The sequence below is a fragment of the Tiliqua scincoides genome, chromosome 1 (assembly GCF_035046505.1).
Source record: "Tiliqua scincoides isolate rTilSci1 chromosome 1, rTilSci1.hap2, whole genome shotgun sequence".
In the NCBI taxonomy this organism is placed as follows: Eukaryota; Metazoa; Chordata; class Lepidosauria; order Squamata; family Scincidae; genus Tiliqua; species Tiliqua scincoides.
This window is the reverse complement of record NC_089821.1, coordinates 77,360,367-77,387,474: the sequence shown is the minus strand read 5'-3', so window position 1 is coordinate 77,387,474 and position 27,108 is coordinate 77,360,367. Positions and strand designations below refer to the sequence as shown.

General features: G+C 40.4%; 1 protein-coding gene across 1 annotated transcript in view; it reads right to left on the bottom strand.

Moving 5' to 3' along the window:
• Positions 1-16: 16 nt before the first annotated feature.
• Positions 17-27,108, bottom strand: part of PTPN4 (protein tyrosine phosphatase non-receptor type 4) — a 140,415-nt gene continuing 113,323 nt past the window's right edge. Inside the window, exons 21-27 of the mRNA XM_066611713.1 lie at positions 22,191-22,281; positions 22,049-22,110; positions 20,691-20,837; positions 20,103-20,231; positions 15,733-15,881; positions 11,721-11,856; positions 17-7,368 (exon numbers count right to left, since the gene is read on the bottom strand). Coding sequence (XP_066467810.1) covers positions 7,282-7,368; positions 11,721-11,856; positions 15,733-15,881; positions 20,103-20,231; positions 20,691-20,837; positions 22,049-22,110; positions 22,191-22,281 — 801 coding nt within the window. The 3' untranslated portion in view covers positions 17-7,281. The remainder of the gene's footprint in view (positions 7,369-11,720; positions 11,857-15,732; positions 15,882-20,102; positions 20,232-20,690; positions 20,838-22,048; positions 22,111-22,190; positions 22,282-27,108) is intronic.

Genomic DNA, 27,108 nt, shown 5'->3' with positions numbered 1-27,108 from the left:
TATATATTTTTCTTCAAGTTTGTATCTAGACAACTATTTGTCAATCAAAATTAAATATATCCACAAAATATGTATAACAGTATATTTCACATAATAGAATGAAGTTGCTCTTAAGACTTAAAAACAAGATTTGTTAAATGTTAAATATTTCTTTTTTCTCTGGGGAGCTGCTGGTGTAGTATGTAGAATGTTAGTGTACCTTATTATTAATGGCAAAAACTCTCCTTTTACCCTAATACAGGCAACATACATAAGGCCCTTTTAAAGTATACAGTAGCTGCAGTGATGAATGCTGAATTCTTTTCACATTGTCCAGTGTTGATCAAGTCCAAATGCATGTCAGTTTCAACTGAGCATATTTCCTGTTTTAGTGTAGACTCTTATTAGCTGAATAAGTGTTTTAAGTAAACACACAAATTTGAAGACAAATTGCTTATATTAAACTTGTGTGGGGAACAGAAAATGCATATTTATACCGGGCTTTAGAGATGGCTTACTGAGATACTTGAAGCCCACTCACGGAGCAGTGCAACACCCAGTTGAACTGGACAAATGCAAAGACAAAGGAGACATGCAACCCATTAGCTCACTAGCAACAAGAATAAATATGGGCACCTATAGGACTGCAAATATGATCCAGAACACAAGGTTAGATTTTTCACCCCATTATATTTACACAGATACTATAGCACCTGTGAAAGAAAAAACAAAAACACAAAAATATCATTGTAGAATTTGATAGAAGACCTAGATAATTTTAGTATCCATATTAAGGTTAAATGTGATGCCCAGCCCTCATGATTTGGAAAAAAATTGCACTGGAAAGTCTGTCAATATACTGTAATAGAGAAATACAAAAAAACTTTGTGCCAACTGTTTTAATCCCTCCACTCACATTCTAACCTCTGCCTATAAGAGTTACATCTTTTTTTCTTTCTAAACTAGGTTGGGAGGCATTATACTCTATAGTTTTTACTTTAATCCCCCCCATTGCCAGATTTATAGGTAAATGTTAAAAAATACGGCTAAGTAGGAAATCTATAAGCCAGGATCCGAAGAGGTAGGTATACCCAAGAACTTCTATATGTGCACTGAAAAAATATTTCCCACTACCCTACTGTTAAATATAAGGGATTACAGTCCCTCATGCTGAATCAGATTGTCCCCCCCTTGCACAGGATCCCCTACTGGAAGCAGCCTGTAAGATGTCTCAACAAAGATGGGTCCTAAAACCTTTGGAGGGCAAGGGAATGCCCACCACCCAGCCCTTTGGATCCTAGCACAAGCAAAAATACTGATGGTCAGTTGAAACATGCTAAAAGAAATCAGTTAAGAGAAAAACTAGCTCTTCTGTGGGGACTATTTTTAGTATTATTCATGACCCATACTAAAACCTGGACTAGAAAAAATACCGAGTTTTATTAATAGTTGTGCTTATATACAGTACCACTAATCAGGATGGTACATCAGCACAACAAGGTTGATACACAGTGTTGGAAGATTTTAGAGTTACCTAAATGTGTTTCAAAACAGATGGAAACAAGTCAAAAAATGAGTACACTGGTAGTGCATTCACATCAAGGAACAATCACAATCAGTTCTGCACAGAAATCAAATTAAGCATTTCTCTTCAACCTGATAGCAAATTTATTTTTTTCCAAATATTCTGTCAGTAGTAAAGCATGAAATAAAGTGCTACTAGTTGAAATTCAAGAAATTTAAGCAAAAGTGAAATCTCTTTTACACTTGTGTTAAATATAAAGTAATTTCACCAGCAAACATTGTCAGTCAAGGTCTCTAAAAGAATCATCACCTAAACACTAACATAGTGGTCATCAAATCTCCCCGTACAATCATACCATATGCCAGGAACAACTGATTTAAGGCAATTATGGTTCAACATTTATCCACTGATAAGACACAACAGTGAATATTTCCCATAAATATCTCAAATTTTACCAACCCCAAATGCAGTTAACGCAGACAAAGCATTAAAGCCTATTTTCATGTGAAGCCTCAGATAGGCAATGGCCTGCAGAAAGATTATTTTTATTTGTTTGTTACTATACTATTCAGAAAACTGAGAAACAACCTTTTTGGCTTTGGTTTGTATTTGTAGGTTGGCCACATTAACTAAATTAAAGCAAATCAATTACTTTTCTTTTCCAACACCTACAATATTTAAATTAATGTACTTGTCTCTCCAATTTTAACAAATCAAATATGCTTATTTGTTACAAGAATGGATGTTGATCACTAATTGGCATCTGCACCCAATATACCTTTTCTTTGTGACGTGTGCTTATTTAAACAAGCTAAGTTTTGTTTTCAAAGACAGTGGACTATGAAAGTTAACACAAACACGTGAATACAAGAACTGCCAAGCAGATCTGTTGCAAATTTAGAATACAGAATTCAAATTCTATGTTAAAGATTTCCCCAAGAAGACAAACACAGGGTTGTGCTCTTACAGTAATATTCCACTTTTCCCATCTTTTCTGTTTATAGTAAAAGCTAAAGGCTGGTTGAAACGATCAATGCAATGGCAGCCATTCTTTCCCCTTTCTTGTGCCTGCTCTGTGTTTGCTCATTTTTATTGTCATGGGTCCAAGCTCCCTATATAGGTATATTGGTAGTATTATCTATGTATAAGGACTTGATAATGCTATATAATGCTGGACATAGGTAGAAGAGTTTTGCATAGTATGCAGGACATTCCTTTGTACCAGCATTTATAGATTTAAGTGATTATCAATTGTATTAACTATAGGTAAATTCAAAATAAAAAAATGAAAAACACTGCACATGGGACCAGATGCCTCCACTTCTTTCCATGAGCTAGGTTTAGGGGTGAGGAATGTCATCTGCACAATGTGTATTGTGGGTTAATAGGGCATAAAACTAGATGTCTTACAACATTTCCAGGGGGTTGGGGAAACCATCTGTTGTCTACTGCTGGCCACACACTTGTAATTCTGCACCCTACCAATGTGAACCCTTCATAAGAATCTAGTGGAGCTCTGCTCCACTAGTTGCAGAAGCTGTTGAGATTCCACACCCAACTTTTCCATTCCTTGGCCTCCCTGAATAGCTGCAGCACTCTTACTACTTTTCAACCTCTCTCAGAATACTTAAGTTCCAATCTGCACATTGCTCCTAAGGTGCTGGCCATGCTGGCTCTGTCAGAAACCTCTCCCCAGCTCTCTTCACTTGCATTTTGCCCGTTCTTCGATAAGAGGACGGCAGCATTTATAATCTGGGAGCTGTGGGATACTACTACAATGTGGGCTATGAAAAACTACATATAAGGCATTTCACATGTAGAACTTATTTGTTGAAACCTGGCGCCACCTAACTACCACTGAATGTTGCAGCATGACTTCTGTTCAAATTAATGCAGTACAATAGTTTGGGCCACAGCGTATAAGTGTAGCAGAGTTTATTACTTCGGTAAAGACATCTAGTGATTAGCTTAAGAGAACTTACAGCCCGATTCTCAGCTTTGTCATCTCAGCATGTACATTTGGGGATGGGAAATACCAATGATTACACCAAAGAGAACCCCAAATCTTGTTCTTATACAAATACTATAGAGCCATTTCTGCAGCACCAGAAGCAGATACTCACTCCATATATTTGGAGGGGCTGAGCTCAAAATGGTACAATTAGCTAACTTGCTTAAAGTCATGTTCCTCAGAGAATGACTGACACTATCTGTGGGTACTTCATATTTAACTTATCCCATATTATACCCCACCACCCCAACAGCCACATAACTAAAAAGGCAAAGAAGCAATGTTAAGTCTCAGTCCTAGATTTCCACATTAGACAAACCTTCAGGAGTACCTTAAATAAATGCAGTTTTCAACTCTGAAGATAAAAACAAAAACATACACCTGTAACATACACTGGCACAAAACTATTACCCTATTGCTCTTATTTACATGAACACAACTTGAATTAAAAACATGGAAGTGTTGACAATCCCCCCAATTTTTTAGCAAATAGTAAGAAAATAATTATCCATAAAATCCAACATCCATAACACTCACTTTATGTCATTATGCCTGAATCATACATTCATGTTTTGTACAGCATGAAACACATACAAAAAATATTTTTTCTTTTTTAAGTTTGATACAGATCTTCATAACCCAATGCAAAGTAATTAGCAGTATTAACTTTTAGGCCATATAAAAATATTAGTAAAAGGCTATTTATACCACAATAGGACAATGTATGTTGTGGAAATCTACCTTTATGGCATGATAATGCTTTGATTTGCTCATTTTTATCCCATCTTTACCATATGTGCATTTAAGGGAAACTCTCACAGCTTGTTGATTAGCTTGGTGACCCTGCCAAACTAATCTCTTTCAATATTTCTTCATTGAAGCTGACCAGTAAGCCCTAAATCAGCTTATATCAGGGGAGATGGAGACCTTAAGAAGGCTAATGTTTCTGTCTCTGTTAGATAAACATATGACGTACCAAAAATATACCCCAACAAAACTATACACTGGTATAAATTGTTCGTCATGGATTTGAATTGCTTTGGCAACCTCATTTAAGAATATCAGCATATGTAAAATACCAACAACATACTGTGTGTTGCTATAAACTCTTTAGTCCTTTCCCTCATGTAGGTTATAAAAAGGGCAATGCTATTTTTATTTATATGTTGGCAATAGTAAGACCCAAGTTCTTTCAACAGAATGGATGCAGTCCTTTAATGTCTACTGTAATATTCCAGAAGTGCTTAAATTAGTCCTGCAAGAAACCAATGCCATGGCCTCCAATAGAAACAATAACCAAAAACCAAAAGTATGAAAACAACTCATATACTAAACTGTTTTTGTGATGTATAAAGTATAAAATAGAACATGATCATGATTTATGTTTAGTATTTCTTCTTTCCTTGTTGCCAGACTGCTTAAGTGCCACTGAGGTTTTCTAAAAAGGGATTTATTGTTAGTTATGTTGACATTAATATGATTGCACAGTTAGATCCTAAGTAGTTACCATGTCATGCTTGGTCATCTGAAATTGCCTGAAGTTGATTTTTAGAAGTAGGACCATTTTTCATGCCCTGTTGAACAGTAACAGATTAGCCAAAACCAATGGTTCCTTCAATTTTTTTTAAAAGAGAAAAAAAAAACTTTGATTCCATCATCCCCTTGTTTTCCCAAATGTCCATAGAAACAGATTAAGCACTTGTTCCAGTTTGCAAAAACTACAATGTGAACCACCAATCAATTTGTGATGAGTTTTTAGAAGCTCATGATCACTAGACTCATAAATTGGGTAAAAGGAATTCCTATCCTGGCAATGGGGTAAGTCAGTTTTACATCAATCCAAAGGAGTTACCAGATTAAAAAGATAATAATGAACTGAATGTCGAATCCAGAAACATACTCCACAAGACTTACTCTGTAAATATGGGAAGGGCCCAACTAATTAAAGTTTTAAAAAGTACATTCTCTCATTTGGAATTGTTACTGAAATGCTACAGTTTTGCATCACATACCTTTAGTTCAATGGGAGTAAACTTTATATGTTCTATCTGTAGACTCCAAATATAGATAGTAGAGAATGTGATACAGTTTTTAAAAACCTCTCAGGTTAAAATAATCCAAATTCTCATTCTATATTCTGCATATAGGGCAGCTAACCAAAACACTGAAATATAGGGCACAAAATGAGGTTTTCATAAAGAAATGACTGAATCTCAACTTACTCTGCAAGAAGCTGGGCACCTTCGCTAGTCAGTCGGCTTCAATCATCCTATAAAGTGTTTTTGAAAGAGACACAACCACCAAACACAACCCCAGAATGAGTTCAGATACTGTATCAAACAACTGCCTCCAGTTGCATACATGCTCATGACTTCAAAAAGGAGGCACACAAACAATTTCATTGCACAAAAGAACATGGAGACCTTAAGAACTGATGGAAAGGTTCAATGTTTTGGGGACACGTTTACGGCACTTCTCTTTTCTTCTTTCTAAAAAGCAGTCCAGTATAAATATGAATTTAAAAACAGCAGATGTGGACTCAAGAGAAAGTAACTAGCAAGCAGGTGATGGGGAAGGCTCACCTTTGATTTGTACTTTTGAAATGGAGTTATGTGCCATTAAAAAGTTATCTCCTACTCAAGTTACAAAGCTTCTCTTAGTGTAAGGGTATAATAGAGGAACAAATTCTAAAACAACCTACTGGTTTTTTCATTTTATGCTGCTAACAACTGACCAGTTCAAAGGAATGTGTCAGATTTTCCGCTTCATTTCATATCAGTAAACAATAATTACTTCTTTAATAGGCTGGGGTGCTTCTGCTACCCATTGTAGCATGCAGGTACTTGTAAAAAGAGAAGGAATGGTTGTTCAGTGACCCCCCTACAGTACCATATTCTAAGCACCTAGGGCCATGCTTTAAAATGTGAACCCACTAAAATAAATGTCACAATGATGATACTTCCCCTTTAGGGCCATTACAAGTGCCTTTTCATTAAGACATACACTGTAAGTCTCAAGGCACTTAAGGGGTTAAGACAAAATGCATGCATTCATTCCCATTAGGTAATGTCATCATATGTTTCAGAACATACCAATGTTATGATACACCAAGCAAGTGAGCTACCAGTTCAAAAGAGATATCCCTCTTATGCCACCCTAAACAAGATGCTGGTTAAATGGGCTTTTATGCAGCTACTGGTGGGTTAGAACAGATTGCAGCTTTCCATTACTCCTCAAGTTAGATTCTAGAAGGGAATAGGGCAAAATGTGCTGCTTTAAGTAGGCAGTGTATCTAGTAGTAGTAATATTGCTAATGTTTCATCAAAATAAAAGACAAATATAGCGAGAATCTGAACACAGCAAACAATTCTAGCATTGGAAGAGATGGCTTCGTGTGTATTGTTGTTTTAAAAAGACACAGGTGTCAAACAGAGTGAAAATATTCCAAGCCTTTTTTGTAGCAGTTCAAATGAAAAGGGACTATATGGCACTACAACGAAGTCTGGAAAGTCATCCTGAATACACGTTCATTCAGTCTGTGGTTTGTTCGGAGCAAAGCATGACAAGAGGGTCTTCCAACACACAGAAATCATAGTGTTTGAGAGACTGATTTTCAGTTTCAACATAAAGTGCAACAGTGCTGAAGTTTTTCCAAGTCCTTTTCAGTTCTTCATTGTTTTCAGAAACCATTTCTTGCAAGCAACGTTTTGGCACAACAAGTGCAGACTGTGTCTTACAAAGATTCTTCCAAAACATATTTTGCTTTCTAATTATGTAGCGATGTCGTTAGAGGTCTAACAAGTCCTTCTTCATACACTTTCAAAATAGCCTCACAAACGAATCTGTATTGACTCTAGGAAAAATAATACAATAAGTTATAAGTCACAGAAACACAAAATTTTTGAAAGTGAAATATTACACTCATCATCTGAAGCTCATGAAATGGTAAAATTTCTAAAGCCTATTCTATGCAATATAATTTAAAATAATTTAAAAAATACAGTATCTACTTCAATTCCCAGTTGGTTGCCAACTTCAGAATATAAATATAAAAACTTAGTATTTTCTACTCTGACTCATTCCACTTAAACAAAGCCAATACCAATCTAGCATTATTTTCACTGCCCATTCTAAAAATTAATAAATATTAATTTATGTTTATGTATGTATAAACATGTATATGTTTATGGAATAAATATATGTTTACAAAGTTGGAATCTAGGAATTCTAGTTTCTGGATCCATAGCTATACATAAATGAACCAGCTATATATAAATGAAAATACAAAATAAGTGATGGGTTTGAAAATTTAACAAAAGTAATTTAGAGCGCAATCCTAGGTGCTTGTTTGGTCATAAATGTCATAAATTTATGACAGGAGTGTCATAAATGTGCCATAAGGCAAGTGTAAGCCTCCATGTGAGTAGGCTGGGCTGGCACAAGGATTTGCACTAGCCCACAGGGAGACCAGATTCAGCCTTTGTGCTGACACAGACAGGTAAGTTTGCTTGGTCAGCACAGGGGTTTGGGGAGGGTGGAACAGGGACATCCCAGAGCAGAGGGTAGGACCAGGATCCAGCACTGAGGCCAGATCCTAACCCCCGCCCCCGACAGGCCGCCTTACACGGGTTGCTCAAATTTGTGCCAGATTTCACTGGTGCAAATCCAAGTAGCCATATAGGGCTGGCTAGGGTGTTACTTGGAGTAAGGGGACATGTCCCCTTACTCCTAGTTGCGCCCCTGCCTGCACCTAACCTGCACCGAATACAGCACAGACCTGCTTGCCTGCCTGTTCCAGTGCAGATTAGGATAGTGCTGTTAACTGTACATGTCGCCATCATTTCCATGGTGTCTTCTAAACTGGCTGGGCAGAGAGCATCATGGGAATTCCATTCCCAAGACACTCTCTCCATGATGAGTGATAGTGCAGAGGCAGAGTGAAATGGCAACTCTTCCTAATTGCTCAAGAACGATCACACCTGTCACCCTACCTTTTCATCCTCCTTCACCTGTCCTGCAAGGACAACGAACAAGAAGAGGACGAGAGGTGGCCAAGTGGAATGTGGGCAAGTGCAGGGTGCTCCTGACCAGTTTGCCATCTCTCCCAGCACACTGCTGAAAGTGAATGATTCAGTTCATCTTATTGGTGGGCCACCCCTGCTTCTGGGAAGCCTTTGAAGACGGTTTTTTGTTCTGTTTTTATGACATGTCCTCCCTAAAGGTGCTTTTATTCTCCTGCTGTCTGATAAGAGACCCCATTTACTCGTTTATGACATTTGACTGAGCCAGCTTGAGTGTTTTTTAAGAGTACAGAAAGCAAGGAGACAAGTTACAGAAATAAATACAGAAACTGTTGCACAAACTGCAATTTACATGATTTTGTCATTTTCAATGAAGTGGAATAAACCTAGCAATCTGATTAAATATTCATGCAAATGAAAACTGGAAAATGACATCTTGTGGACAATGTATGAGTAGTAGTGTGAAAGTTTAGGAATGAAAACTGAATTGATTCATATTTCAGTATTTCTGATTACAATAGCAGTAAAATAAGGCACTTCCCTGTAAAATTCCCATGTTTCTTTTTATTCACTTTCTCATTTAGTCCATCTCAGTACATACTGACATATGGTTAGCTACTTGCACTAAATCATGCATTTCTGCCCTAACGTAGAGAAAGATATATTAAAATGGAAACAGATTTCCACCTGTAAATCTTTCCCTAAGTGCATTATGGTGAAGAAGGAACATCTGGAATGAACGGGTGAAATCTCTGTACTGTGTGTACACCAGCAAGAATCAGGAGTATCAACTGTGATCTTGTTAATAATCTGTTGGACTGAGGGAGGGGGAAACAAGCGCCAGACACCAGATACAATTGATGTATCTCCTTGCACTTGTCTAACAATTGATGGATGCAACTAAGGGTACAATCCTAACCCACTTTTCAACACAGACATAAGGGCAATGCAGCTTCCAGGTAAGGGAACAAACATTCCTTACTTTGAGGAGGTCTTCGTGAGTGCCACCTAATGGCAGGAGGCAGCACACATCCCACTGGTACAGTTATGCCAGTGCTGTAAAGTGGGTTAGGATTTGGGCCTAAGGCTGCTAATACTGATGTTTGTAAACATAATACCAGTCCTTCAGATGTACTTTTTTCTTTAAATTTAAACTGGATATTTTTCTTTAAAATTTCCGTTTAATTGTCACTGAAAAAATGACAACTTAAAATGAAATCTGAAGATATAGTTTTCCTTACAAGTCAGCCAAAATGTCTCTTTCAATCCCTCTGAAATAAAGCCTACTTTCAGTGTCAAAGAAATGAGAGAAAAATTTGACTTTGAGGTCAAGTATTAAGAACAAGTCATATATATTATTTATTGTGCAAATTATAAATATTGATAGCAGTGAAACAGTGAAGACATACAGTATACTTTCTACCCCATGGAGAAACTTTATTTTGCCAGTATAGCAATTACCACTTACTTGAAGTAATTACTTCAAAATGCAACTTCTTGGCAGTTGTTCCACAATCCAGCACTCCTAGTTTGTACTAGATTGTGGCTGTTGTCTTCAAGTAAACAACTTTCTTAATATCCTTGTGCATAAACAAAGAGCCAAACACGAATCTTTCAGTTACCCTCCTTGTTTCTAAATGGATATAATTATACCTGTAAAAGGATAGGCAAGTGGGTCTGCCTATCTACAGATTTGTGTTATGCTATTAAGTGGCACAAGCACATTATTTAGTTGTAAACCAATATATTTCAGTTGTTACAGCAACCAATCTGTATGCACTCTTGTTAAGGAATGCATAAATTACAAAATTGGAGGATTGATTTAAATTCTGGTTATAGTAATCTTAAAATGAAGCCAAACTACTGTATTGGAAACACACAAGATCCCTCAAGGAGACAGGGTGTGGTGTCAACAGTGGCCCCTTGCTCTGACTGATCTGGGAAGCATGGGGTTAATACTAGGGCCTTAGATCGTAATGGGTGTGTAGCACAGCTGCAGCCACTTAGAAGCAAAAAGACCCTCAGAGATAAAAGCAGCACTTGTAGGAGGGAGAGTTGGGTAGCAGGAGGAGGAAAGATTGGAGGAAGGAGAGAGGTCTGGCTGACAGACTAACGAATGGACTGAGGGACTAACGGACTGCCTGATAGTCTGTTGGTTAGTCAGCAGGTAGCCTGACTGAAGGATGGATGGACTACTAAGGATTACTGGAACGGGGATGGCTGGAGACTGCTGGGTGGTGGACAGCTGAGGTGGAGCTGATGTACCAGAAGAGCTGTTGCTTTGAGAACCAGGAGAAGGGAATCTGCAGCCCCACAGGCAAGCTACCTACTGGTTACTTCCCTTTAGTGCTGAGGGTCAACAGTAGTTTTGCACGCTGCTAGTGCAAGTTGGGTATGAGACAGGGAAACTAATTAGCTTAAAGTATGCATAAGTTCTCAAGATAAAGTTTGGAATGGGAATTTGGCAAAACATCTTTTCAAGAAGCATGTAAAGAACAGCCAGACTCAGAAGTCATTACCATGAACCTTCAAGCTTGCCCCTACACCAGGGATGTCAAACTCTTTTCATACAGAGGGCTGAAGTTAGCATAAATGGTACCTGCTGAGGGCTGGAAGTGACATCATTAAGCAGAAACTGATATCATTAAGCAGATGGTCAGAAATAAGCACTTTGTTCTCAAATAAAAGCTCATTAGCTGCAAATGATAGAAGAGAAAAATGTGCAAATCTTGTTCATATTTTCAAGATATATGAGAGCTCAATTATCAAGCTGAGAGAGACCAATTATAATGGGGGCCGGATACACTGCTTACCGGGGCTCATTCAGCCCACGGCATTAGGTTTGACACCTCTGCCCTACACCTTTGCTGTGAGGAAAAGAAATCTGCAGCTCCTGTTAATAGTTTAACACAAACTGGGATTCATTTGTTTTAAACTTGGAATGACAGTTGAAGATTTTCTGCCCTCAGGTGAGAACGAAAGAGGGAAATGTAGAAGTCCAGGCTTATGGTAGTACTGCTAAACTATGGTTTACCAAATCCAAACCAAGCCACTATGGAACAGGATACATATAAGAACAAACATCAAACCTGTGCCATCACACACAACAAAACTGTCCCTTTTCAGCACTCTAGGCATTTGTATTATTGACAACAGTTCATTCTACATTATATGAAAAACTTACAGGAGTTTGGATCATCATGGCCCTTTGATCTCTCATTGTTCTTACAATATCCAAAGGATAAACAGGTTGATTACACTCAATGAGACACATAGCTGTTTCCATAGTGATAAGAACTCCTGTTCTTCCAATCCCAGCACTGGAAGATAAAAAAGGATCCTGTTTATCATTTAATAACTTCAAAGCACTTAGAATGTTTACATAGGAGTCACTCTTTCAAATGGTTTTTGAGATGGCTAAAGGTTGATTTGTTTCAGAAGTGAGAACTGCAAAGACCTAACAATTTCCACACAAAAAAGGTAAATACAATTTCTAAGTAAACAGTCACACATCAAATTGTTGTCTAGCATCTGGGTACAATCCAGCTCATGAAGATTAATCAGGGTTTGCCACAGTTTTCAACAATATGGAATTTGCAATGTCCATTTCCTTGAGAATATACTGACTTTGATAATTTGCTCAAAAACTGACATTTCTCCCAGAAAGCAGTGATACCTAGCTTATTTTTAGAGACATGAAAAACGTTGGAATGTTTATATTCAAAGCCACAGTGGCATCAATTTTCCTTGCCATGACACCCATCTTTCAGAATTAGTGGGAGGTAAATGTATCTTTTTACTGGCAGATGCATGCTTCACAATGAGAGGCTTTGGACAGTTAAAGAAGAAACCACAACTCTTTTTGGACCCTGTACTGCCCCTTGTACACCTCCTTGCATAAGAACACAAGGAGTGTCTTGCTGCATCAAATAAGTCCAGCTTGCTTTCAAGAACCCAAACAGTAGGGTCTAGATAGTCTACCACTAAATAGTGGTTGACATTCTGTCCACCCCTACTTCAGAGGAGAGACTTAGTATCTGGGGACAAGAAAAACTCTTGACAAGCCTAGTATGCAGCTGTTCATCTTTTCAGCTGTTCATGCATCTTTACAAATCAGACCCAGAACTAATACACACTGACATATGACCTGTGTCACTTATGTCTGGGCTGTACCACTTTACAAGTGCAGGCTGATGTGATCAAAAATTTCCTAATGTTAAAAAAAAATCCCTTTATATTGAAATCTAGGATGTCAATGCTTTGGCTCCAACAACAGATTTGTCTGCACAAGCAGTTTGCTAACTGCCAGTCTGTATCAGTAGCAGGCCTCTCCTTCCCACCAAACTTCCAAACAGTGCAGTCTCTCCTTCCCACCAAACTCCCTAAGAAAAAGAAAGGTATTGCATTTATGTATGTGTCACTCTGTGTCACTCTGCGGTGGACTGCACCAGCAAAATCTTTGGGCAAGTAGAGGAAGGATATACCTGTTTTCTGATAATGTGTATGTTCTGACTCCTCCAACAGGGACAGCAACTAAAGCACTGGTTCCCAGCCTATGGTCTGGGGACCACAGGTGGTCCCCAAGATCCTGAAAAGTGATCCACAAGGTCTTGGGGAAAAAAAATCACATTTGATCACTTACAGAGTCTCTCTGAGTGAGCAGCCCCCAGGGACCACCAGAGAGGTCAGAGAACGTACTGCCTGAAGCTGGCAGCAAAAGCAGCAAACCACAAATCTTCTCTATAAATAATAAATCTCTAATAAGTATTTTCTAATTACAGGCAGGCCACATTATTCATGGGTTCAGTACCCGTGGATTTCTTTATCTGTGGGTCCCCGAACCCATGGTGCAGACCAACCAGGAGCTGTGCTCCTATCATCTCTGGAGGCTTTTCTGAAGCCCACAGAAGCCATGCACATCCACCCACAGCCTCTGCGGGCTTCAGAAAAGCCTCCAGACTGAATGGAGCTCAGTTCCAGTCGTGTTTGGGGGGAGATGAAAACTGCAGGTTTTGAATACCTGCGGTTTTCCTTATCTGTAGGTTTCCGGGAATGGAACCCCTGTGGATAACACTGCCTATATTACAAATTTAAATGTATTTTTTGTGTGCAAGGATGCGAGGTTGCATGTTGTCCATAACAATTCAAATTTTGGAAAATGTTCTTATAGTGGGGCCAATAGTCGGGGGGGGGCTATTTAAGTCAGGAAATTACACAGGACAAAAGTTTACATCTCTTCTTCTTGTAGCCTCAATCCAAATAGGAGCTCCTTACAGCAGTTTTTTGGGGGGAGTGGGAAGAAATCACCAAGTTCTAACCTGGAAACTTCCATGTAATGTCTAGTATGATACTCAACAGAGAAATGATGCAATTTTAGCAATAGGGTATATTTTTGACCCGAAGATGGCATTAAAGTTTGGAACTAAGTAAAGCACTAAAGCAACAAAGAGAATCACAGATCTGAAAAAGGATAAAGGCCATCCTGTTTCATCACCAGCCTTCACAAACAGATGGCAGGGAAATGCTGTGACTTCTTGTGCAGGTGAGGCACAAATGTCATGGTGCCCTGTGACCCAGAAGTGACGTCACTTCTGGGTCACCTCCAGACACAACTTTTGTGGTCGTAAAGACACTGCAGCAGTACCCCTTCTTCTGATCCTCCTTTTTGTTGCTGCATTCACATGGACCAATGCATGCACTCCACCACCACCACCTCAACTCAGCCACTGAAATCAAGTGGGCCTGGGGGCAGGGGAAGAATGGTACAGGACGTTCTTCTTACAAGCTGGCAAAACAGCCAGTGCAGACTTGAAAAGGCCCATTGCGGAGCCTGGGGCATTCCCTGGGGAAGGGGATGAAAGTTCCCTTCCCCAGAGGAGACCTCCAGCAGCCTCGGTGGTGCCTCTGGATACAGTGGTAGCCATTTTGGTGTCACTGCACCCAATTGTGGTGGGAATAGAATTGGGCTGTGAAATGGCTGGCTGGGTGGGGCTAGCAGACAGACATGGGGGGCAGCACACCCCTCATGCGTTTGTCACTACCATTCAACCTGCCACTTGAAGTAGCCACTTCAGCCATCCTCAAGGGGGACCTGAGACCAAACAATGCAGCTTCAAAAGGAATTTCCATACATCTCATTTTCCAAGTTGAATAGTTTACTTTTACTGAGGTATTTTACTTCAGACCATGAGATTAAAAATCAAACATTGAGATCAACTTTGAAGCAGGATTTAGAAACTACACTCTATGGTCTATGCCGGGGTGTCCAAACCCTGGCCCTGAGGCCACTTGTGGCCCTCGAGGACTCCCAATCCAGCCCTCTGGGAGCCCTCAGTCTCCAATAAGCCTCTGGCCCTCCGGAGACTTGCTGGAGCCTGTGCTGGCCTGATGCAACTGCTCTCAGTGTGAGGGCAACTGTTTGACCTCTTGCATGACCTGTGGGACGAGGGCTCCCTCCATTGCTTGCTGTTTCACATCTGTGATGTGGCAGCGGCAGCAAAGGAGAGGCCAGCCTTGCTTTGTGCAAGGCCTTTTATAGGCCTTGAGATTGCAAGACCTTCATTCATTCATAAAAGTTACATCTCTAATATATTCATTTATGTAAATTTATTCAAATTTGAAGAGTAAATTCTTTTTTTCCCGGCCCCCGGCACAATGCCAGAGAGTTGATGTGGCCCTCCTGCCAAAAAGTTTGGACAGCCTGGTCTATGCTTTTAAACCACAGTAGAACTTAAAAATTCATTGAAGAAGCCATTTAAGACAGAACCAATTAGCATCAGGGCAAAAACTAGGTATGCAGCAACTATATGGTGGGAAAACCACTTGAGTACTGATTTTGTGTTAAAACACAAGGCATCATTGCTATATACATTTAAGGCAAAAACTTTAAAAGGTTTTTGAGCCTCTTTGTTCATGTTTATAGTTAGTATGACTTTCAATGAGTCTGATTCCCAGTCCTGTCTCGCTAAAGGTACTGACACATACATATATACTTTTATGAATCACAGTACATGCTCTCAGACTATTAGGCAGTTATTGTCATTCAAATTACCTTAGCCTTAGAAGGTCAAAAGAAAATGGCAAGTAATTGTTAATTTAAGAACAGGAACCATCAATATTTGAAAAAGAAAAACCATTGCAAAGTGCAATAGGGCCATCAAGTTTGGGAAGGAGGCATAGTACATTTCTCTAAATACCTGCAGTGAACCACAACAGGTTCTTCTCTACCAGCTCTTTTTTTCCGGACAAGACACACAAAATCCAGGAAATCACTGGAATCATCAGGAACTCCATGATCAGGCCAAGCTGTGTACTGGATTTGAGTGAGCTGACGGTTCTCATTTTTCTACCAAGACAAAAGTTGGTCAAAACTAACTGAAAACATCTCTGTGTTTTCCTATAACAAGTTTGACTTTCAAAGGCACCAGCGTTTCAAGTTTGACACATCACAAAATAAACAAAACACATTTCAGACTGCTAATAACAGGCATCTCCTTTGGTTCCCCCCCAATGGCGGTCCTGAGCTTTTTCCCACTTGGAGCTGCCACTTTGTTTGCCACTACCCCCAGCACCTAACCCGGAAGTAAATGTGGCGATGTCATCACACCTTCGTGAAGTGATCCCCTTCATGAATTTCTGCCTTGTTGTGGCGAAGGGGCTTTAATAACTCAGTGAGGCCATGCCATGTGGGGACACCCAAGATGGGCAGGTCATGTGTAAGGAATAGGTAGGCTGCCTCTGATTACCAGATGCAGGGGAGGGCACCAGAACACAGGCTGTGTCTGTTGTCTTGTGTGCTCCCTGAAGCACTTGGTGGGCCGCTGTGAGATACAAGAAGCTGGACTAGATGGGCCTTTGGCCTGATCCAGCAGGGCTCTTCTTATGTTCTTATGACTAAACATGATCCACTGGAGAAAGAAATGGCAACCCACTCCAGTATCCTTGCCAAGAAAACCCTATGGACTTTTGTATCAAAAGGCAAAAAGGTATGACACTGGAAGATTATCCCCTCAGGTCGGAAGGTGTCCAATATGCTACTGGGGAAGAGACCAAGTTACAAGAGCCCAATTACAAGTAGCTCCAGAAAGAATGAAGGAGATGGGCTAAAACCAAAAAGGCACTCAGCTGTGGATGTGTTTGGAAGTGAAAGGAAAGTCCAATGCTGTAAAGAATAACATTGCATAGGAACCTGGAACGAGAGATCTATGAATCGAGGTAAGTTGGATGTGGTCACACATGAGATGGCAAGATTGAACATCGACATCTTGGGAATTAGTTAACTTTAAAATGGACAGAAATGGGCAAATTTACTTCAGATGAACATTATATTTACTACTGTGGACAAGAATCCCATAGAAGAAATGGAGTAGCCCTCACTATGAACAAAAGGGTGGGAAAAGCAGTACTTGGGTACAATCTCAAAAATGACAGAATATTTCAGTTCAAATTCAAGGCAAACCTTTTAACCTCACAATAATTAAAGTCTATGCTCCAACCACTGACACTGAAGAAGATGCAGTTAACCGATTTTATGAAGACTTACAACACCTTCTAGAACACCAAAAATAGATGTCCTCCTTATTATAGGGGATTGGAATGCTAAAGCAGGAAGTTAGGAGGTAACAGGAACAGGCAAGTTTGGCCTTGGAGCACAAAATGAAGCAGGGCAAAGGCTAACAGAGTTTTGTCAAGAGAACATGCTGGTCATAGCAAACAACCTTTTCCTACATCCCAAGCAGTGCCTCTACACATGGACATCACCAGAAGGTCTACACCAAAATCAGATTGATTATGCTCTCTGCAGCCAAAGATGGAGAAGCTCTATACAAGCAGTAAAACAAGACCTGGAGCTGACTGTGGATCAGATCATGAGCTTCTTATTGCAAAATTCAGGCTTAAACTGAAGAAAGTAGGGAAAAACATTAGGTATGACCTAAATCATGTTCCATACGAATGACAAATATTTGTCACCAGTGGTGGTGTCACTATTTGTCATCAGTGGAGGTGACAAATAGATGTAAAGGTTTAGATTTGGCTGACAGAGTGCCAAAGAACTATGGACGGAGGCTCGCAACAATGTTCAGGAGGTAGCAATTAGAAACAACCCTAAGGAAAAGAAATGCAAGAAAGCAAAATGGCTGTCTGAAGAAGCTTTACAAATTGCTGAGGAAAGAAGGAAAGCAAAAGGCAAGGGAGAAAAGGAAAGATATACCCAACTAAAAGCAAATTTCCAGAGAATACCAAGGAGAGACAGAAATGCCTTCTTAAATAAGCAAAGCAGAGAAACAGAGGAAAATAGAAGAGGAAAGACTAGAGCTCTCTTCAAGAAAATTGGAGATATCAAAGGAACATTCCATGCAGAGATGGGCATGATAAAGGACAAGAATGGTAGGGACCTAACTGACAAGACTAAGAAAAGGTGACAAGAATACACAAAGGAATTCTACAAGAAAGATCTTAAAGTCTCTGATAACCACGATGGTGTGATCACTGAACTTGAGCCAGACATCCTGGAGTGCTAAGTCAAGTGGGTCCTAGAAAGTATCACTAGCAACAAAGCTAGTGGAGGTGACAGTATTCCAGCTGAGCTCTTGAAAAGTTTAAAAGATGATGCTGTTAAAAAGCTGCACTCAATCTGCCAACAAATTTGGAAAATTCAACAGTGGCCTCAGGATTGGAAAATATCAGTTTATGTTCCAATCCTAAAGAAAGGCAATGTCAAAGAATGCTCAAACCACTACACAATTGCGCTTATCTCACATGCTAGCAAGGTTATGCTCAAAATCCTATAAGCTAGGCTTCAGCAGTATGTGGACCAAGAACTACCAGAAGCACAAGTTGGTTTTCAAAGAGGCAGGGGAACTAGAGATCAAATTGTCAACATTCGCTGGATTATAGAGAAACAAGGGAGTTCCAGAAAAACATCTACTTTATCGACTATGCTAAAGCCTTTGACTGTGTGGATTACAACAAATTGTGGCAAATTCTTAAAGAGATGGGAGTACCAGACCACCTCTCATCTGTCTACTGAGAAATCTGTATATGGGTCAAGAAGCAACCATTAGAACCGGATATGAAACAACTGACTGGTTTAAAATTGGGAAAGGAGTACGACAAGGCTGTATATTGTCACCCTGCTTATTTAACTTATATGCAAAGTACATCATGCGAAAGGCTGGGCTGGATGAATCACAAGCCCGAGTTAAGATTGCCAGGAGAAATATCAATAATCTCAGATATGCAGATGATACCACTCTAATGGCAGAAAATGAGGAGCATCTAAAGAACTGCTTAATGAGAGTGAAGGAGGAAAGTGCAAAATGTGGCTTGAAACTTAACATAAAAAAAACTAAGATAATGGCATCTGGTCCATCAACCCATGGCGAACAGAAGGAGAAGAAATGGAAGCCGTGACAGAGTTTATCTTCTTGGGCTCCAAGATCACTGCAGATGGCGATTGCAGCCAGGAAATTAAAAGACGCTTGCTTCTTGGGAGGAAAGCTATGGTAAGTCTAGACGACTTTATTAAAAGCTGAGACATTTATGGTTTTCCCAGTAGTAATGTATGGCTGTGAGAGTTGGACCATAAGGAGGACTGAGCGCTGAATAGATGCTTTTAAATTATGGTGTTGGAGAAGACTTTTGAGAGTCCCTAGAATGCAAGGAGATCAAATCAGTCAATCCTACAGGAAATCAACCCTGACTGTTCATTGGAAGAACAGATGCTGAAGCTGAAATACTTTGGTCATCTCATGAGAAGGGAGAAATATTTAGAAAAGACCCTGATGCTGGGAAAAACTGAAGGCAAAAGGAGAAGGGGACAGCAGAAGATGAGATGGTTAGATCATGTCACGGAGGCAATGAACATGAATTTGGACAAACTCCGGAAGTTAGTGGTAGACAGAGGGGCCTGGCGTACTGTGGTCTATGGGGTCATGAAGAGTCAGACACAAATTAACAACCTCACACCACTGCAATCACTTCCAGAATTGTGCCGGGAGTTCAAATCAATCTGGGCATGATTCTGCGCCGCTCTGAAGAATGTCTTTCATCTCCCTAGGAGAACATGAATGATGTGGGGTCCAGGCCCCAGAATCAAGCCCAAATGGCTGCCACTCTGGGCCCAGTGCTGCTCTGGACCACATCTTTTGTCTTCTCCAAGGAGTCCAGAGTGACTGCAACTTAAAAGGCATTAAAAAGTCACTCGAAGTGACATTTTCATTGTTGGGCTCAGTCTGAACCTGGCAGAGGCCAACGATGGGACGGATGTAGTACCTGTTGGGCTCACAGGACCCGTGGGAGAGTCCCTGGACCTGATAAGTAAATCCACAGATATGGTTCCCCCACATATAAGATGTGGACTTATAATAGCACAGTGATTAAAATCTAAACTCTGAAAGTTATAATCATGATTTTGTTTTAAACAAGAGATAGGAAACAGTGATGAAGTGCACCAACTTTCCAGAGTCTAAAAAAGTATTATTTTAAAATGATTTTTTTTTTTTAGTGTGAAACAGTTTTAGGGTTTAACAAAGTTAGATCAATTACACTAAATTTGACATCTCACCTCCAAGTTAGACAATGTCATATCTCTGAAAACATAGGCAGGATTTCCTTCTTCTGAATGGCAAGCAATCTGGAAATTTCCATATGAGGCGCTTCCACTTGGTTCTGGCCAGTACTGATGGCATTTTACCTGTGGTCAACAGGTTTAAAAAATATTACAGAAGTCTCATATAGTCCCCGATTTCTTCTAAACCCATTGTAGCTACTTCCGATCTTTGCATGAAACATGCATTATGGCTTACGACTAGAGACTAATATCTTGAGAATTCAATTCAGTGACCATGATTCAAACTACACATTAAATTTACCATACCTCTGATTGGGGATATAAGTGCAGTGGTAAATAGTACTGAACCCTTTATCTCTGTGTGGTTTTCCTATTGGAAATTGAACCCCTCCCCCAATGGATAATTCTTAAAGTATCATTTGATAAAATTTAAAAATGAGCATTAACACTTAGGAATGTGCCAAGATTCTGTGTTTATGGTATTTCCAAACTGTGTAGAGACACTGAAACCATATTAAACTGAAGTCAGCCTAGCTGGATCTACTATTTTAAAATAAGAATAAAAATTGCAGACCAACTTACTCTGCCTCGCTCAACTTGAGTAGTCAACATTACAACCATAGATGAGCCTTGCTCCCAAGTCATCTGCCAAAAATCAGGACAAGTGTTGGGTAAAGGACCTTGGCAAGCAATGTATTTATTTATTATACTGGAAGAAGGGATTTCCATCTAAAAACAAAATTAGAGATTGTTTTTATTAATATCGTAATTTTTTGTACTCTTTGTTGAACCACACTTAATTTCAAAAATGGGCTAGAAAATTGAATTATTAAACGATTAACTTGCAAAGACTACAGCAAAATTTGTGACAAGATGTAGTTCCTACCACAATCCTGCAAAATAATTGTTTTAGTTAAAAAATTAAGGGCACAATTCTAACCAACTTTCCAGCTCTGGCATTCCAGGTGGAAGGGGTACGGGGGGGGGGGGTTGAGGGTCCGGCAGGGAGTGGGAGGCAGGGCTACAACCTGGCTGTTTTCCCAAATTCCAACCCTGTTCTTCAAGCAGTGGTGTCACCAACCTCCAATGATGTTGCAAGTCCAAGGAGACCCATTGGGGCCATGGTGGCTTACCCGGGGGTAAGAAGAATTTCCCCTTGCCTCTGGCTGAGCCACTTCAGGCCCCTATCTTGCACTGGATACAGCACAAGCCTGGCCTACCTGTTCCAGCGCAAGACAGGATTGCGCTGAGACAGTGATTTAGGATTATGGGTTTCTACCATTTGAGGCCATAACTATTCAGCTGAGCTCTGGCAATCTTTTGAATGAAAATGTATCAAAAGGTTTTTAAACTTCAGGGAAGGAGATGCCACAATCCTTCTGCTCTAGCCAAGACATAGAGCTGCATGTGCAGGACTCTTTCCACACAGTTGTTCTCAAACGTTTAGCACTTGGACCTACTTTTTAGAATGAGAATCTGTCAGGAGCCACCGGAAGCGATATCATGACCAGAAGTGACATCATCAAGCAGGAAAATATTTAACAATCCTAGGCGGAAATTCTACCTACCCTTACCCAGGAGTAAATCCCATTGACTGTCAATGTTAAAAGTATATACCTAGTAGCCTGTTCAAAGTACAGATCTGTCACAAATGCAGTCACATCCCATGGGAGCATCAGGTCTAACAGATCAAAAATAAAATATGGAAATGAACGGAGACCATCCTGAAATTGGCTTGCAACCCACCTGGCGGGTCCCAACCCACAGTTTGAGAAATACTGCATACACCATGACTGTTTCAACTTATAGCAAAGCAAATATTGAACTTGTAAGTCAATTGACATTTTAAACCCCAAAAGCTAAAGCATCCATCCATCACCATACCAAATGAATCACCACGAAGGAAAACTATAATCTATAAACTATAATCACCAACTCACATTTATATAATTTGCATTGATGTAATCATCGTTACTCTTTAAAATGACCCGTGTAGCATCATCTGAAAAAGAGATAAAACTGTTAATTCTCTAACTGGCAACTCATGAAATATTTTAAACTTACATAGATGCAAGCACTTACAAGGCGAAATGTCTCTGTATCTATTTTTGGAAATGTTTTGAGGTAATTTGGCACAAGACATTGTCATCCCAGGCTTCTTCCTGTAAAGTTGCTAAACAGAAACAGAAACATCAGGTAGTAACAAGTAGAATGTGAGCAAATTGAGTGTGTATACAAATAAGACAATATTACACGAACACAAATGCACATTTCCACTTGCAAACACGCTACTGAACAATGAAGATACCACATGCATTTTGCCTTTGTGCGATTTGTTTCCAAGAAACTTATTTTTATCCCAAAAATTTGCATGAAAGACTGTCTGATTAGAGTACAGTAATTGCAATATGCTTGCTTCAAGGAAATAGTCATGAGAAAAAGGAAACGTGAAACTAGTTGCCTGTAATGTTTCAACATATAGATTGCAGGGTTCCTTAAACTGAATGGAGGACTTCCACAAAATGGAATACAGGAAAAGGCACCTGGTGCTTTCACCCTAAGCCCTGTTAATGCTGCTAAGGCATCAATGTTGCACAATCAGCGACAATGGAATTGGAATGGTGGTTCAACATGATAATATACCATTGTTTCCCCCATGCAAATCTGTTACATGTTGGCAACCTTCAGTCTCGAAAGACTATGGTATCGCACTCTGAAAGGTGGTTCTGGAACAGCGTCTAGTGTGGCTGAAAAGGCTGATTCGGGAATGACAATCCCTTCCACACTGGGAGCAAGTGCAGTCTGTCCTGGTCTGTCTCCCTGGCTATGGGCCTTCCTTCTTTGCCTCTTAGCCTCAGATTGTTGGCCAAGTGTCTCTTCAAACTGGGAAAGGCCATGCTGCACAGCCTGCCTCCAAGCGGGCCGCTCAGAGGCCAGGGTTTCCCACCTGTTGAGGTCCACTCCTAAGGCCTTCAGATCCCTCTTGCAGATGTCCTTGTATCGCAGCTATGGTCTACCTGTAGGGCGCTTTCCTTGCACGAGTTCTCCATAGAGGAGATCCTTTGGGATCTGGCCATCATCCATTCTCACAACATGACCGAGCCAACGCAGGTGTCTGTTTCAGCAGTGCATACATGCTAGGGATTCCAGCATGTTCCAGGACTGTGTTGTTTGGAACTTTGTCCTGCCAGGTGATGCCGAGAATGCATTGGAGGCAGCGCATGTGGAAAGCGTTCAGTTTCCTCTCCTATTGTGACCGAAGAGTCCATGATTCGCTGCAGTACAGAAGTGTACTCAGGACGCAAGCTCTGTAGACCTGGATCTTGGTATGTTCCGTCAGCTTCTTGTTGGACCAGACTCTCTTTGTGAGTCTGGAAAACGTTGCTGTTTGTTGCTGTTGCAGCTACCAGCAGCAAATCTGTAGTCCCTGTCTATACAGAAAAGTCTATGTCTGCTGCTGGGGAGGGACGGGGAGAGACCACTTACTTAGTTTTTAATTCATGTTTATAAGAACTGCAGTGATGGGTTTTTTAAAAAGTTAGCAAATCAGGTGAAGGGGAAGGGAAAATCTTCCAGGACTTGTGTCAAGTGGTGCTTCAGGAATGTACTGAAGTGAAAGGATCTCTTATTTCCCCCAACTCCTATGGGGTGGGAGAATTATTCTGTATTTTCTGCTCCCCAAGTTGTCACAGTTGGCATTGCTGCAGTAACTGCCCACATTCCTTTTTCCTCACTCCATTGTCCAAATCTCAGTATCTCTCATTTAGACTGTAATCTGTGCTAGTTACAACTATCAATCAATCAACCAATCATGTAGTTACAACTACAATCTTCCTCCTATCCCAATCTTTCCTTTAAATAGGAGGAAGATAGCATCTTCATCCTATCTAGTGCCAGGGAAGAACCTAATCCATTATAGCCAATAGCCTTACTGTTACATAAGTATTCAAAATCTGACAAAGCTGATTGTTGACTGATTATTCTAGGAACTGGATGTCACTTAAGTGGGTGTCAATGGGCAATTTTCACAATGGAGGGAGGTGAAAAGTGGTGTGCCCCAAGAATCTGTCCTGGGACCGGTGCTTTTCAACCTCTTCATAAATGACCTGGAGACAGGGGTGAGCAGTGAGGTTCAAAGTTTGCAGACACCAAACTTTTCCGAGTGGTGAAGACCAGAAGTGATTGTGAGGTGCTCCAGAAGGATCTCTCCAGACTGGCAGAATGGGCAACAAAATGGCAGATGTGCTTCAATGTCAGTAAGTGTAAGGTCATGCACATTGGGGCAAAAAATCAAAACTTTAGATATAAGCTGATGGATTCTGAGCTGTCTGTGACAGATCAGGAGAGAGATCTTGGGGTGGTGGTGGACAGGTCAATGAAAGTGTCGACCCAATGTGCGGCGGCAGTAAAGAAGGCCAATTCTATGCTTGGGATCATTAGGAAAGGTATTGAGAACAGAATGGCTAATATTATAATGCCGTTGTACAAATCTATGGTAAGGCCACACCTGGAGTATTGTGTCCAGTTCTGGTCGCCGCATCTCAAAAAAGACATAGTGGAAATGGAAAAGGTGCAAAAGAGAGCGACTAAGATGATTACGGGGCTGGGGCACCTTCCTTACGAGGAAAGGCTACGGCGTTTGGGCCTCTTCAGCCTAGAAAAGAGGCGCCTGAGGGGGGACATGATTGAGACATACAAAATTATGCAGGGGATGGACAGAGTAGATAGGGAGATGCTCTTTACACTCTCACATAGCACCAGAACCAGGGGACATCCACTCAAATTGAGTGTTGAGAGAGTTAGAACAGACAAGAGAAAATATTTCTGTACACAGCGTGTGGTTGGTCTGTGGAACTCCTCGCCACAGGAATTGGTAATGGCATCTGGCCTGGAATCTGGCCTAGACGCCTTTAAAAGGGGATTGGACAAGTTTCTGGAGGAAAAATCCATTATGGGGTACAAGCCATGATGTGTATGCGCAACCTCCTGATTTTAGAAATGGGTTATGTCAGAATGCCAGATGCAAGGGAGGGCACCAGGATGAGGTCTCTTGTTATCTGGTGTGCTCCCTGGGGCATTTGGTGGGCCGCTGTGAGATACAGGAAGCTGGACTAGATGGGCCTATGGCCTGATCCAGTGGGGCTGTTCTTATGTTCTTATTTTCAGCCTGTGTAGACACAGGCCACTTTTTCCACTTTAGGGAAATACAGGTGACTGCAGATACCGAAATCTGTGGATCTCCCCACCTGTTGTTCTCCCAACGTGACTGGAGATGTGCTGTGGTTATACTCAGAGGCCTTCTGAGGGCCATGGAGGCCATGGCAGCCTCCACAACCCTCAAGAGCCCTTCTGAGGCCTCTGAAAGGCCAAAAACCAGACCTTCCGAAGTGCTGATTTTCAGCTTTCTTGAGGCCACAAAATAAATATTTGAATTTGTGTGCTTACAAAAAATGGTTAAAATTTTTTTAAGGAAAAGAAACTCCAAAACTAGGGGAAAGAGCTATGTTGCAGGAAATGCAATTGTTTCACAATCAGGAGATGCCCGACAAGCTATGCAGAAAGGTGGTACATCTTCAACCTATTATTCCACTGCTTCTCAGACAATTCCTCCCATAATGTGCCTCAAACGTGCTCCTACTGTTCTTTTTTAATTAAAAAACTGCAAAAGTTCATTTTCTGAAGTAGAAAAGAAACTTATTCAGCAAAGGGAAAATACAAGATTACAAGAGAAATTTTGACAACACTGTGGGAATCACACCCCCTCCCATTAACAGTCAGTGAAAAGCATCGTTATTCAAGAGTAAACACCTTGTCTGGAAGCAGTCTGAGCACAATATGGCTATAAACCACTTACAGTGTAATCCTACACATGTTTACTCAGAAGTTAACTCCACTATGTTCAATGGGACTTACTCCCATGTAGGTTTGCACAGGATTGCAGCTTTAATAAATTGTACCATATAATAGTGGCCAGACTTCTCTTTCCTCATTGCAATGGAAGGCAAAGCCAGTACATTTGTGGACTTATGCAGACACGAAAAGATTTAAAATGCCCTAAAGAGCACAGAGCCTTCTCTCTTGCAAGATGCAATGCTATGCCCTCTGAAGTGCTTTATGGTAGATTCAGAGGAAGTCCTCTGGAGGCGAGAACTTGTGTTTGCTCCTTAGGTGTGGTAGAATCTTTACCACAAATGATACTATACTGTCCCCTTTACAAGGACCTCCGTTCAGCCTCTCTTGAGGCTCTCTTTGACAGGAGGGTGGTTTGGGCTGACTTTGAAAAAATGTGGTTTATCCTTTTAGGGGATAATGAAAATCTCTCTGAAAGTGGCATCTTTATTGAATTTAATTTTTAAGAGAAGGAGGAGATAGTTAAATGCAAATGTAAAGTAAGGTTAGGATTTTATATATTTTTTAATTGTTTACTGGTTTGTGGTATGTGTGTGTGTATTGTATGTCTATTATGCCAATAAAGGTATGCTGACACACAAGGAGTTCTCAAGTTGCACATCAGTGAATGTGTGTCTCACTGAATTTATAAACATTAAGGGTTTCTTGCTGCAAAAAAACCAAACGGCATGCATAATATCTTGTACATGCCTTGTGATGGCAAAGAAAGAATCTGCTACTGAGATAGTCAAATGCAGATCTTCTAAAGATAAGGAAATTATACACCAGTTTAAACTGGCACAAAGAGAAAGGCCTAAGCTGAAGAATAGTGATGCACATCAAATTGTCCCTCAGCTCAGAGTATTCCAGCGTAATAGGAAGTTGGCTGCCCCACTGAAGTATAATAGCTGGAGTTTGAGGGTTCTATACACGCATACACAGAACAACACTGTAAGGATCCTTACTGGGTCTAGGAAGACTGCCTATGTAAATCGCCTTGAGCAATATGCGAAAGAGTACTCTGCAGAGAAGGAAAGGTGGTATAAAAATATAGTAACTAACAAGAGCCCACAAATGTTTTAGAGGCAGGAAGGGGGTGCACACTGCTATT